The sequence below is a fragment of the Mastomys coucha genome, unplaced genomic scaffold, assembly GCF_008632895.1.
Source record: "Mastomys coucha isolate ucsf_1 unplaced genomic scaffold, UCSF_Mcou_1 pScaffold15, whole genome shotgun sequence".
NCBI lineage: Eukaryota > Metazoa > Chordata > Mammalia > Rodentia > Muridae > Mastomys > Mastomys coucha.
This window is the reverse complement of record NW_022196897.1, coordinates 120840227-120854525: the sequence shown is the minus strand read 5'-3', so window position 1 is coordinate 120854525 and position 14299 is coordinate 120840227. Positions and strand designations below refer to the sequence as shown.

At 42.0% G+C, this 14299-nt stretch overlaps 1 protein-coding gene across 4 annotated transcripts in view; it reads right to left on the bottom strand.

Moving 5' to 3' along the window:
- Positions 1–14299, bottom strand: part of Plcb1 (phospholipase C beta 1) — a 680822-nt gene that overhangs the window by 138420 nt on the left and 528103 nt on the right. For all 4 annotated transcript variants that reach the window (XM_031372013.1, XM_031372014.1, XM_031372015.1 and 1 more), the window contains 3 exons: positions 10383–10467; positions 7230–7407; positions 2104–2171 (listed from right to left, as the gene is read on the bottom strand). In XM_031372013.1, the coding sequence (XP_031227873.1) occupies positions 2104–2171; positions 7230–7407; positions 10383–10467 (331 nt within the window). The remainder of the gene's footprint in view (positions 1–2103; positions 2172–7229; positions 7408–10382; positions 10468–14299) is intronic.

The following is a 14299-nucleotide window of genomic DNA, read 5'->3' as shown; positions in this document are numbered from 1 at the left end:
CAACATGAGTGGATACAGAAGGATTGTAGTATTACGAAGGTTGAGAAGCTCTGCTTTATAGGGATCCAGGGCCTCAGCCCTTTCCCCAGGTATCAGTAATGAAAAATCTACATTAACGAGGTGATTCACACAGGAACTGCTGTACTCTATATCAGAGAGCACAGAGGAAGTCTTCAGCCAGTAAATAAAGAACCCATTTGACAGTAACAATTATCATGTAGGTAAACACTGTATGGCCTGAACAGAGAATAATAAACAAAGGTAGCCTTGTGTAAGGACAGTTGGGCTCTGCAAACAATTCCTCTATTTCTTGATAAACATTCTCTCTCCCTCACTGGTTCCCGTGTGTAAAGGTATGCTGTATGGCAACAGTATAGTTGCTTAGGTCCCAGAACAAGGCCATCTCACATTAAATCCAAAGCCCACTGATCAGAAGTTGTTCCACTACAGACAAGTGAATTATCTGCTGTTTAATCATCTGCAAAATTAGGAATATAAATCATCCCTATAGCATGTAAGGCTTTATAATTATTAAAAGTAAGGGTAAAAAAACTGGGTGTGGTGGAGCTTGCCTTTAATCCTAGTCCTCAGGAGATAGAAGCAGGCAGATATATCTCTGAGTTTGAGTCTGGTCTACAAATCGAGTTATAGGACAGCCAGAGCTATACAGAGAAAACCCTCTCTAAAAAAAAAAAAAGTAAGAAAGGGAGAGAGAAAGAAAGAAAAAAGAAAGAAAGAAAGGAGGAAAGAAAGAGAGGGGGAAGTGTGAGCTCAGAACATTGCCTGGCAAATAGTAAGATCTTACATTAATTTAGATGTTATCTGCAATTACATATCTTTTAATACAAGTTTTAATGAAGAAAACCTGCAATCATTACTTGCACAAGACAGGCCTCTAGAGATGGGTCTAATATTTTCTCATTTTTAGTTGAGAAGAGAAAAATGCATAGAGATGAGGTTTCTTAGTAAAACTCTAGCAGAAATATTCTGGTTAAATGCCAACTGGGAAATACTCATTTAAAAATAGACAATTCTGGAATGATCCAAGTGTACCCTGAAGCCACTCTCAGACAGATGGAGCCTCGGTTATTACAGCAGTGCCCCTCTTGGAAATCAAGAGGAAATTTAGTAGGCACATAAAAAGCACATTTTAAACTAAGCTGGACACTGTGGCTCACAGGTGTGGTCTCAGCTACATGGAGTTTGAGGTGAGAGGACTGCTTTATCCCAGGAGTTTGAGACCATCCTAGGCTACCCAGTGAAACTCATTCATAAGGAAAAGAATGCCAAATAAGAATAGTTTATTAAGCTGGGCAGTCCTGGTGAACACCTTTAATCCCAGCACTTAGGAGGCAGAGGCAGGCAGATCTTTGAGTTCAAAGCCAACCTGGTCTACAGAGCTAGTTCCAGGACAACCAGTGCTACACGGAGAAACCCCATCTCAAAAACAAACAAACAAACAAACAAACAAAAACAACAAAATGCTTCTTGAGCTATCTGTAGTGATACACACTTGTCCTCCCAGCATTCTAGATATTGAAGCAGGAGGATTTTAAATTTGAGGATAGCCTGAGCTACAAAGTTAGGTCAGACAGGGCTGCCTAATGATAATATCCTGTCACAAAAACAAATCAGCAAACACTTCAATAAACAAATGAATATTTTTTTAAAAAAAGAAGAGTTGCTTTCATTTGCTCTAAGGCTGTCAGTACAGAGCCAAAGATTCTAAGAATATATTTGAATGCAGATAAAGTATAAATTTTGTGATAATTGACTGAAAGAAAATCCTACAGTTCTCATTGAACTGTCACTGATTTGTTTCTGAGTTCTGGGCAGTTATTACCTTGAGCTGGTGGCATAAAGGTCTTGGAGAACTTATGTCAACATGTCACTTTGGTTGATACAAAACGAAGATAATGGAATCACTGTCACATTTCTGAACCCTCCTGCAAACCCTGTATTTTCTCTGGTTTCAGACTATTGGACAAATCATTTAATTGCCTCAAAAAAAAAAAAAAAAAAAAAAAAAAAAAAAAAAAAAAAAGTCCTGTGTTTATTCTTTTGGCCACTAGATGGCAGAAGGAGATTGTAAGATCAACCCACCTCATCCATGGAAGACTTTTTACAGTCATCATCGTCATCATCATCATCGCTCTCTGTATCTGCTTCCCCTGTCAAATTTTAATCACAGACCATGATTTCAGCGTTTGAAAGTTCAAAAAATATCTCAAAAGCATCCTGCCAACTATATTCAGGGCATGCACTTGGAAGGTTGATATTCTGCTTCTTTTAAAGTTCTTTCCTCCCCACTCCCACCCTCAAAGATTTACATGTACTTGACATTTAGACAAAATTTTCATAAATTTGATTTGTGATCAATAACATCAAAAATTTCAAGTTCTATTTTGAAATGCCTGTGTGATTTTTTTCCCCATTTGCTTTTAAATACTTAAGTCATTGAGTATAATTTTCTCTCTGTGCATCCTCCTGTCATGTACATGTTCTCTCTTGTGGACGTCAAACTCCATGACCCTAACAGAGACAAAGCCTGCTTTCATTTTTCTGTCCTATCCTAAGCAGTGGTCCTTGGAAGTAACCCTTAGCCAGCATACAGCTAAGGGACTAAATTTCTCCAATAAAAGTACTTCACAGAGGTTGAAGAAGAAGTTTATGAATGAGATCAGGCACTGTGGGGAAATGGTAGCACAAACAAAGACTTAACTGCATGATGGTTCACAATCATCTGGAAGGGGATCAGATGCCCTATTCTGGTGTGTCTGAAGGCAGGTACAGTGTGTTTATATCCATAGAATAAATAATGCTTTTGCTGGGCAGTGTTGGCACACACATTTAATCCTAGCACTTGGGAGGGAGAGGCAGGCAGATTTCTGAGTTCAATGCCAGCCTGGTCTGCAGAATAAGCTCCAGGACAGCCAGGGCTACACAGAGAAGATCTGTCTCAAAAATAAATAAATAAATAAATAAACCAAAACCAAAACCAAACCAAACCAAACAAAACAAAACCCTGCCAAATAAGGGTCGATAATAATACCTAAATAGTGTACAAATCATAAACATGACAGCATTCTTCAGCTCTAAGAGTATGAGAGCCAAAGACAGTGGATAGCGACAGTGTCTTGTGAACTCACAGTGGTTGTGACAGCATGCACAAGACCTGGTCAAGCTCAAGCCAGGCAGAAATCTAAACATGGGTAAGGAAGGGGAGCATGAAGTATCACCCTTGGAGGAAGAGCTATTGGCAATTAATAACTCCTGGAAGGCAGAGAGTCCATTTTCTATGAGAGTTAATCCCTTGATAAGCTGATCATGTTCCAGGAAAAGGCTGCACATGCAACAATATTTGGGCAGCACAAGTTGGTACTGAAGAATTTAAAACAAACAAAGAAATGGGACACACGGTTGGAAGGATGGGGAAAAGGGAATGAATTTAGGAATTGTTGGGGGTAAGCACTATACTGTAGGGAATTCTCAAGGAACTAATAAAGATTATTTTCGTGATATCATTCTTTTTCTAAAGGGCAAGACAAAATGATCCAACGCAAAAAGAACAAAACATTGAAAAGCAATAAAAATAGAAAATAAGCTTTAAAATCATTACACTTAAAAAACTATGTTAATCTGACCTAATTTAGCTTCACATTTAGCCAATACAAAGTCATTTCAATTGGTTGATCCTACCCTTCTGTTTAGAGTTAATGGATACTTTTAGGCAAAATATTCACATTAGTATTAAGCACTAAATTCCACTATACTTCTAGGCTTCATTCAAACTCATTCAATCATGTAAAAATATTTTCAAGAGAAAAGTAAAAAAGCCACACTTTTAATCACCCCATCTCCTTCAGTTTTGTCCACTGCAATAGCACAAATATCCCAGTAGATGGCAGGATGAGCTCATCCCTGAAGTACCAGGCAGCTCCTGGTACCTGCTTCTAGGGAGGCCTTCTAAAAAGTTGGCCATACTCTTCAGCCTTCCAAGAAGCTCCTCTGTGTTGTTATGTGAGGGGCCAAGGTCAGTCAATTACTGGATGGTAGGAGGAAAGCATTCACCAAACATCTGTAGAAGGGGAGGACTTCTGTGACCAGAAGTATGGATGGCCTGTTACGAAGAGCCACATAAAGCCCTTAATGGTGCTGACTTAATAACTATGTGAACCCTGTATACTTGCTTAAAAATGCATCCTGTTATATAACAGGCACAGTGTTTTAGGAGGTTGCTACTTGATATTCTATATACATTTTATTTCCTGAAGTTCTTCTTTGTATTATTATTTTTAATAGAGGGAGGGTGGTGTCCTTTAATCAAGCAACCTGAAAAGATGATTGTGGGAACATTCTACAAAATGATTCATGAAATATAACAATTGTCCAATCGCTTTTTCAAATACACATTCAGGCCGTATCTGGAGTTGTGTGAGGAAGAAAAAGACTTCATCTGCCTCTACTGTGAACACAAAGACCTGATTTTTTCTTTGGTAAGCTTTTTTTTTCCCAAGAAAAAAACCATACGGATCTGTCTTTATGTATTAAGTCACCACAGAGGCTGTATGCACTTATGGGGCTTCTCTTATAAGACTTTGAGAAGACCCTGGAGAAATCTATTTGAACTATAAAAAAATAATACCCTTTTAAAAAGCAACACTAACAACACCCAAAAGTGGTATCTTACTTGACCCTTGTTCGCCCTGGAAAGAGTGCTGGCTAAGGGTTGGTTCCCAGAAGAGGCATCCAGCCAACAGAGTAACTTAGCTTTAAAATAAGATCCATGTCATGTGTTTGTTCCTGGTACCGGGAATATCCACAAACCAAATGATAAATTATCAGGACTCTTTATTCCAGGGCCTACTTACATACTAAAGGCTCCAAAACTACATGGCAATAAATACCAATTGCACATGACTAACTCCTGGCTAGCTTAGGGAACCTACAGAATTGCTAACAGATTGTTGCTTTTTGTCTGTATTAAGCAATTGTGTTCACTGCCTGTATAAATCATTATTAGAGTTATGCATCCAGTTAATGGGGGAGAGAAACGGGATTAGATAAAAGCAGATGGCACAAATACCCAGAAGCACCCACGTGCAAAGGAAGGCACATGGGGACAGGTTGGGAAAGAAGTGGCCTCTAATGATCTGTCCTCACATCACACTTCAAATGCATTCTTGCTGAGAACGGAAGTTAATTTTCAAAAGGAAATCAGAATTATGTAATGATATTTGAAAAAACACATCTGTGAACTGTGGAGGGGCAGAAACCATCTGAAAGAATTATATACTGTCTGCACCTTAGGGTGTCAATTTAAATAATAAGAGCAGTTGACCAGTGAGGCAGACAATAGAACAAAAGGTAAATCAGGCTTTGTCAGAGCTTGTAGGTGTGACATGCTCAGTTTAGAGGTAGAACACCTGCCTAGCCTGGAAGAGGTCATAGCACAGCAGAAGTCAAACAAGACAGACCCAAATATCCAACCACACAAGCGAGCAAGCAACCAAGTTGGCCACATTATGTTCAGATTGTCCCATTTTATATTTTAACATTCTGATTGTTTAAAAATCTTTTAATCTATATGTGATAGTCATGGGGAAATACAGATATATGAGCAATACATGGATTTTCACCAAATAAAGATGGAGATATGCTAAGATAGAAAATATGACCAAATTCCACAAGAAACCAGGGCTCCCTTCTAGTTCTCTCTAAGGCTAGAGGTTACCCTGACTTCTAACAGCTGATCTTGGTTTTGTTTGCTCGTATACTCATGCAAATGAAGCTAAGTAGTATAATTTTCTTTCCTTCTTCCTTCCTCTCTTTCTTTCTTTCTTTCTTTCTTTCTTTCTTTCTTTCTTTCTTTCTTTCTTTCTGCTGGCTACTGTGTTCATTCACAGTCACACTTATGCTTCTGTGGATAGCTATAAATCGCCCTCATTATATACATTATTCCTTTGTATGACTAAACCATGATTTGCAATCAGCTGATGGATTGCTTGCTGCCAGTGTTTGGATATGTTTAATAACGTTGCTTATAGCAAGTTTTTCATCTCTTGATAAATATCACTATCCATTTCTTGTTAGCTCTCTCCCTAGGAATAGAACTAGGGCGGGGGGAGTGCATATGCTCAGCTGTTGTGAATATATTAAGTATCTTTATTCCTTCTCCCCACCCTCCTTTTCTTTTCTTGGCTTTCTTCCTCTTTCTTCCCTTCCTCTGTTCTCTCTCTCTCTCTCTCTCTCTCTCTCTCTCTCTCTAGGACCCAAAAGCCCCATCCCTGCCAGGCATCTACTCTTTTGCTGAGAATACTTAGCACCTCAGAGTAAAATCATCATTCTCCAATAAGGAGAACTTTGCAATTGTCTTTCTGGTAAGGGGAAATAAATTAGGCTCAATGGCCAATAACCCAAAGAAAACCAGTGCCCCTTTGAATTTTTGTTTCACAAGGAGTGAGTTTCAAACTAATATGAAAGGAAATGCTAGGCATTGCCAGTCCCTTTCATAAACAATGGAAGTCATTTGTCACTCATGTTTTTTAAAGTACTCTATAAACCCTGGGAGAACAGCAAAACCCAGAACCCATTAAAAGTCTACCAGTCTCTCATCTTCCCTTCTGCTGCTGATGTCCATGATAAAGTTTAGAAGCAGGTGGCTGCTGTAAAGCAGATTTGCCTCATGTGAAAGCCAGAGTAATACCTTCCCAAAGATGGGCTGACTCCTTAGGTGAGGTCAGGCTGAGGCAGGGGACTGCCTTGGACTTTCTCAGTGGGCCTAAGCACTAACTTGAGGCTATGAGTTCCCAACAGTTCTAAGTGGTGGTCCGAAGGTAAAGTGACCACAGAAGAATTTCTATAGATAGGGATGCAACAACGTTACTGACTTAGAAGATGAAGGGAGGGAGACCTGAGAGCAGGTGGGAGTGAGTGGCCTCTAGGACTTGAAAAAACACAAATCCTTCCTTAGGGCTTCCACAAAGTAACTGCCTGCTTTTGGTTTATTCCAGAAGCTTTCTTAGGGACCTTTCAACCTATAGATCTTGTGGTTAAGAGTGTCAGAGTAAAGCAACACAATATAAACCATCTAAAAAGCGCAATCGGAGAGCCCTTCTAGGTCAATTTCAGAGCAGCAGATCTGAGAATCCCCTCATCCTGAGCCTGGTGGCCCCTCATCCTGAGCCTGGCGGCCCCTCATCCTGAGCCTGAACCTGGCAGCCCCTCACCAGCTCCTGGAGACGAAGGCTCGAACACACTGGAGGAGTCGCTGTAGGTGTTGGAAGCTTGCTCAGAAAGCTTCTTTTTACCACTTCCCTCGGATGACTTGTGGGACTTCTTCTTGTTTTTCACCAATATTTTATACATTAAATCCATTGGGCTTGGAAGAGGTACCCCAGATTCCAGCTATTAAAAAAAAGCACAGCCTTTAAAAATGTTATCCCTTGCTTTCAGGCACCTCTCTAAACCCACCACAGAGCTTTGAATACCACAGCCTCTAGATTAGCATCTACTATGTTTCAATGCAGCTCATGAACGTGTTCTAATCATGCCCTGCATTTTTTTTTAAACAATAAAAGATGCTTTTAAATGACTTAATTCATTTTCCACAATGAAACTACAAAAGTGAGGCCACAGAAATGCGCAGGTAGATTTGATGGACTGCACTTGGACTCTCAGGCATTTTCTGATGGGCCGTGCAAATCCAGTCATTTTACTGCAGATACATAAATCATCTCTGACCTGAATCTTCCGGGAAAGGCCAGACATTTGACAGAAAGAACTGGTGAAGTTGGGTAAAAGTTTCCAAATGAGTCACTGTTTCAAAGTGTTAGGAATAGCAAAATCTTGTTTTGATTTCAGGTGGGCTTTTAGCATCAGCCAAGATGGACAAAATTTCAGACTTTCCTTTTGCTCCTAGATCTGAGCTGGCTTATTACTGAGCCTTACTCCACTGTTGCAACTTTGTTCATATAATGGGAAATCAATTTCCCATGAGAAGGTTATAAGCTACTGGATCAGGGAGCATGTGCAAGACACAAGACAGGCTTATTTTTAGAGAGGCCTTTGAAGTCCCACAAGCTGGCCCTCTATCCTTTGCTGGCCATGAGTCTGGGGACTAGTATGAACTCACTTGAAAATATGCAGATACTGGGCCAAAGTATCTAGGAGGAAGCGGCTACTTTAAGTTTTGGCTGCTCTTTGCCTTTATGACAGGGTTGGGACTGCTGCCAATCCTCTGGGCAGAGTCCTCTTACTGTCCTCAGGAGTCACCTGGAGATGAAGAGAAGCTCTTCCTGTGTTCTAAGCTGGGGCCCCTTGAGAACCTGAGCCTGGGACCTGGAGTTGGCATGCTCAATATCTGATGTAGCTCCAAGCCTAGAGAGCCAGGTGTCTACTGCTCCAGGCTTAAGAAGCTGAAGATTTATGGTGACAAGCTTTCAGTCTGAAGGGTCATGATGTTGAGCTTTAGCCAGTAGGAGTTCGGAACTGGGCAGCTGTCATTATCCCCAGCTTCCTGCAATAGTGAAGAGCAGCTAGGGATAGTACCTGCTTGTGCTCTATCTCCTGAAAGAGCTTAGGGTGTCAGGACCCTGAGCACCTAACATTCTCTTATTATAGGTTGGGATCCTGGGAACTTAAGGCTTAGCTTTCTTTGCAATGACTTCTATTAGATAGGCCCCAGTTTCCCTTTCCTGCTCTTTACAGCTCACTATGCATCTAGCACCTATGCTTCTGACTTGGGTCACTCTTTGGAATCCCAATGTCATCCCTCTGATGCTGTTCTGCTGCTGCTTCTACCAGTTCCTCTTCCTGTGCCCAGTTCAGCCATAAGAGAAAAAGCAGGATAGAGGACTGTCTTATGGACTGCTTACACTACAGCACCAGGGGGCAGCACTGGACGCCGTCTCTTCGTGGAGTCACAGTGGCTAAAGAGCTTGCTTCCTTTTGACCATGGTGAAGGGGGCGTGGCAGGTACGTCTGCAACCCATTGCATCGCAGAACCCCCCCACACCAATTAAGTACTGTGCTTGCACGAACCACAGATTTCCGCTGGGCCACCAGGAAACGTGTTCCCCTCTGCCTTGGGTGAATACGGCTGTTCAGAGTTCGCTGAGGCTGGTGAAGGCAAGAAATCTGGTGTGTGCTGTTTAACACAAAGGTAGCTAGAATAGAGTACTACGTGGAGCTGGAGTTTTGCTTTGGCAGCCAGGAGCTGCAGTTGCAGAGCAGCTCCCTCAAGGCAGGCATATAATGCTCAGGGCTGTCAGGCTGCCGTAAGGGCAGGCCAGCTGGCTGCTAAAGAGGTGCTGCTTGGCCAACAATCTTCTGTTCAAGCATCCAGACACCCAGGACGGGGCTAACAACTGTCCATCAGATTTACTCAGCGCCCTAATATCTTGTTTAAAGGAAGAATAAGCAATAAGAGAGGAGGCTGAAATAGTAGTTAACAACTATCTACTCTTAGCTGGACATCCATGGGGAGAGTTGGGGCACTTCATAGGTTCATGGATACAATCGAAGCCTGAGTGTTGTCTCAAAGGTAAATGCAGGTGATGGACAGCAGGTGGTCGACAAAAGATGGTGGACAGCAGATGGCAGAAACAAGTTTTAGGGACCAGCATTGCCACATTTTGCATTTACTTCAAAAGGGTGTGACCGAGATCCTTTGGGGGTGGGGTTTACACAGTCCTATCCTCTTGGACTGTCTTTATGAGCTGACTCTCATTGCTGAGGACTTTGTAATCTTGGTTGATTCCTGACAACTGAAACATTCTCTCCTAGAGGGGAAGAGGGAGGCTGATGAGATTAGGGAAGTAAACAAATCTCACACACTCAGGAAGTTCCTGAAACCTACAAGGTTCTCGAGGTCCCTTTCTATGATTATACCAGCAGCAATTACGATTGCCTGAGGTGGGGGAGAGAATTGGGGGGAGACTGTTAAACCTGTCCAGCTGCTGGCATGTCAAGCAGGGAGCACCAGGGATGTAGCATTCATGAGTTGATGCTCATGCTGAAGTGGGCTTTTGGAGTATATAGTTATCTTTGAGTTATTCACACTACAGTCAATAATCCTTCACCTAAATTCTTGTAAGTAACCCCATGGCATCAAATTAGACTCTGGTGGAATTACTACTTTGGCTTGTCCTCAGTAACTTATTTGGGATAAACAGATATTTGTTCACAAAAACTAACGGTGTCACTTTAAGCAGAGGAGGTATAAGGCTGGATAAAGAAAAGGAAACAGACAAATATTTTCTGACCCCAGTTGGGCTCAGATCCCGCTGATCAAACTACCCAGATCGATAGAGAGGACATATATCTCCCCAACGCTAACTAATAAATATCCCCCTACAAGGGAGCACGTCACAGCTACTTACTGGGTATTTTTCCAGTGGTTCCATAAGGAGGGCATCACCAAAGATTAATCGGCAATACTCGGCCATCTTGGCTTGTTGCTTTGGGCTAAGAGCAAGAAGAAAGGAATTATGGGGTTTCTTCAGAGAGGTTTCCTTTGTATTATTAACACAGAAAGAAGTCAGTCAGAATCAGTTTCTATTGTTATGAGACTCTATCCTAAATATCACAAGTACACACGCACTCACACATTACACATGGGCAGCATGCAGGTTGTCTGTATGGGGCTATTTTGAAAGTCATTGTACATAATTCGGACAAGGACATAACACATCATTTATCTCCAGATTCATGAGATTTCTAGAGTTAGAAACTTTCTTCCTTTTGTTGGATTCCCTGGTTCGATGTCAAGTGCAAGGTACCTGGGATTGGAATATTTTCGTGGTTCCATGTGAATTCTTGGATAAAATGTGTCACAGCAACAGAAAGCAGAAATGGATTATTTATAAGGAATCAAGAATGAGAAAGAATGAGAAGAATGAGAAAGAGAGGAGAATAGATGAAGAGAGGGCTTCATATGCAGAAAAAAAGCAAACAGAAGTGTGTGCACACACGCGCTCGCACACACACACACACACACACACACACACACACACACACACACACACATACACGCCCGCGCACGCGCGCGCGCGCGCGCACATGAGGGATGCTGGAGGAAGGATAACGCAGCATTGGCAAAGGCTGTGTCCAACTCTTTTCTTCCCTGTTTTGTTTTGTTTTGTTTTGTTTTGTTTTGTGTGAGACATAGCCTCATTGTGCTGTCTAGTCTGGCCTGATGTTTGTGAACCCCCTGCCTCAACACCCTGGGTGCCAGGATGACAGGCATACATACACCTCATTGCTCAGATTTGCTTGTCAGCAACTTTTCTGTACAGAAAGAGTGGAGCAAAGGAGTTGGTAGCCCAGCTGGCTGCCAGGAAGCGGCTGGTCTGATAGGGGCTTGAGTTGGGGGTTTGCTGAGTTGAGCTCCTGGCTCTGAACTGCTCTGAATCTGTATAAGGAGAAGGATTTTGACTGCTTTTGGAACCAGACAAAGGGTGCTGAGAAGATACAACAGAATAACGGTTGCAAACGCCTTTGAAGAACTATACAAGCAAGAGGTCTATAAAGTGATCTCACTGGGAGGAGACGCCTGGTCTGCCGCTAGCTCAGAAAAACTGTGCTTCCAGCCATTGTAAAGATGCTGTTAGAGGGAACATCCGGATGCTTTCAGCACCCCTGTTTCCCTTGACCTTTTCAGATGCAACTAAAAAAAAAAACAGTTTTCTCATCTTGTGTAATGATAAATATCATTACCCAGTACAGAGTATTGCTGGGTTGGGTTTATGATCTACAAGCTGAGGGTCCTAACTTCCCCTGGTTATATTGCAATGACAAGCAAAAAAAAAAAAAATGTAGTAAAGAGAGGACTAGTAACCATGATGCAAATGATGGTGCTTTCCTCTAAATCATAAAGATTAGAAGCTGTAATTTCTATTTTTCCTCCTTCCCTGAAGGGTAAGCCTGGAACACACTGTGTTTTCTGGGAAGGGGGTACTTAGACTGCAGCTCTGCTTCAGTACGGAAGGAAGGAAGTGCTCATTATAGCTGTCTCTAACAAAAATGAATTGTGTGCTGTATGGTCAGGTGAGCTTTTGGAGTTCGTGTGTCAACTCTCAAAGTTATTATCTTCTTGGAACTGTGGGGAAGTTAAAGGAAAGATTCCAAGAACTTGCAAAGCCCAACACACCAATTTGAAATCTTTCTCCTGAGACAAAGTCTTCTCACGTAACTAAAGCTTACTTCAAACTGTGTATCCCAAGCTGGCTTCAAACTTGCAATCCTCCTGCCTCTGCTGGGATCATGTCCACAGCAAAGCCTTACACTTCTACACTGTTCCTGTCTTGCTGGAGTAGGACTTTACTGCATGGTTTACACATCCCTAAGAGAAAAGGATGGTGAGTCTCGGAAGTGTGAGAAAGGATTGGCCAAACTTTAACTAAATCCTGAATCACAGTGGAGGTTGCACTTTAGGGACAATTCATAAGAAGCTACATAGATGGGACCTTTAGGCCAGGCAGGGAGTGGTTGATGGGGTAGATGATTTCTGTCAGTGGTAACTTACACAAGAAGTCTGCCAGGTCAGCCTGCTCTCTGGCTGTGGTTGAGAACAGAGCATCTGTGCTGGGCACTGTTTTAGGCTGCATTAAAGAACATGGGAGCAACACAGAGAGCCTGCATTTTGGGCAAAGCTTTGGGATAATCCTGATATGAGTAGCTCATGGGCCACACACATCATTTCAGATCAACAGAACCATCAGCAAACTGCAGATTCACATTTAGAATCAACAGGGAAAACATGCAGGTATTTCTAAGAAGTTCCTAGAGAACATATGCCGTTGGCCTGAGGATTGCTTTGTGAAAGAAGTCTGTGTGAATACAAGAAGAGGGAAATGTAGGTATCCAAGAAAGAAGGGAAATGTGATATTCAATAACCAGGTCGTTCATGTTCTCAACAAATACAAGTGCTCTTTTAATAGAACAGGGAGCAAAGTGAACACACACACACATACACACACGCGCGTGCACATGCACACAGAAAACAAAGAGACTTTAATTGTAGGTCAGACCTACAGAAATAAATGACACTAAAACTACAGTTAACTGATAAAGAAATCCCAAAGTTTTCAAAGTATCAACATCAGCCACCATGGTAGTAAAATTAAAGGATGAAATTCACAAATATATTATGTGCTTTAAGCCACAGCAGATATTTCTAAACATATTAAAACATCCAGAAAGCATCTGGCAAGTAGGTCAGTTTTCTGACAGAGAATGTACCCCATTGCATGAAGTAAATTCCTACAAGATAAACTAAGCCAATGTCCTTTTAGGATCTTGCCAAAATCTCAGTTTTAGTAAAGCTAAGATTAGAAGTCACTTCAGTCAAATTCAATATAAGATTTTTTCCTTGAAAATGGAACCTTTTAAAACTAACCTTCCTCCCTCCTTCCCTCCCTCCCTCCATCCCTTCCTTCCTCCTTCTCTCCCTCCCTCCATTTCTTCCTTCTTCCTTCTCCTCTTTTTCTTATTGTTTGTGGTAGAGGTGGTTTTAGGAGTGTGTGTGTGTGTGTGTGTGTGTGTGTGTGTGTGTGTGTGTGTGTATACACATGCACCTAGAATCATGTGTACTACACTGTGGGCATATGGAGATCAGAAGACAGTTTTGTACAATTGCTTCTCTCCAAGCACCTTTTGAGGGTTGTGAGGATTGAACTCAGGATTTCAGGCTTTAGTGATTCAGGACCATCACTCGCTGAGCCATCTTGGTGGCAGGAAGTAGGGTTTGTTTAGAACAGTAATTCTAATTTAGGAGGTGGGAAGCATCTCTCTGGGAATCCTCGAAAACAGCGAGTAGAGAGCAGATAAGTGCAGCACCCCTCCATTACCTATTGGTAGGTGATTTAAAATGTCTGAAGAGAAAATAATAAACTCTGGGTTTCTTCCATTCCTTCTCCCCAGTAAGGTGTCTTTTTTTCTAGTAGTGTGGGTGAAATTAGGAGGAAGCAAAGTTCTGGGCCTGGCCTGCTGCAGACACAGCAACAGAGGACCCAGAGGTTGTTTACCAGAAATGGAAAGTGGTCTCAGATGTGTGGAGGGTGTGGCCCTAGGTCTCTGTGTTGAGGGTTCTGAGGGTTCGTCAGGTGTGGGTGACGAAGAGCTTGCTAGGATCTGAGGAGTGATATTGAATTAGGTGAAGTGATCCACAGGTCAAATATAGGGTTCTAATAGAAGTTCACAGCTTCCACTGAGTGTGCGATATTCCTCTTGGGAAGGCTCTTGGCCGAGCTACTTGGCTATGTGGAGGTAAACGAGAGAACTGTGAAACAACTCGCTT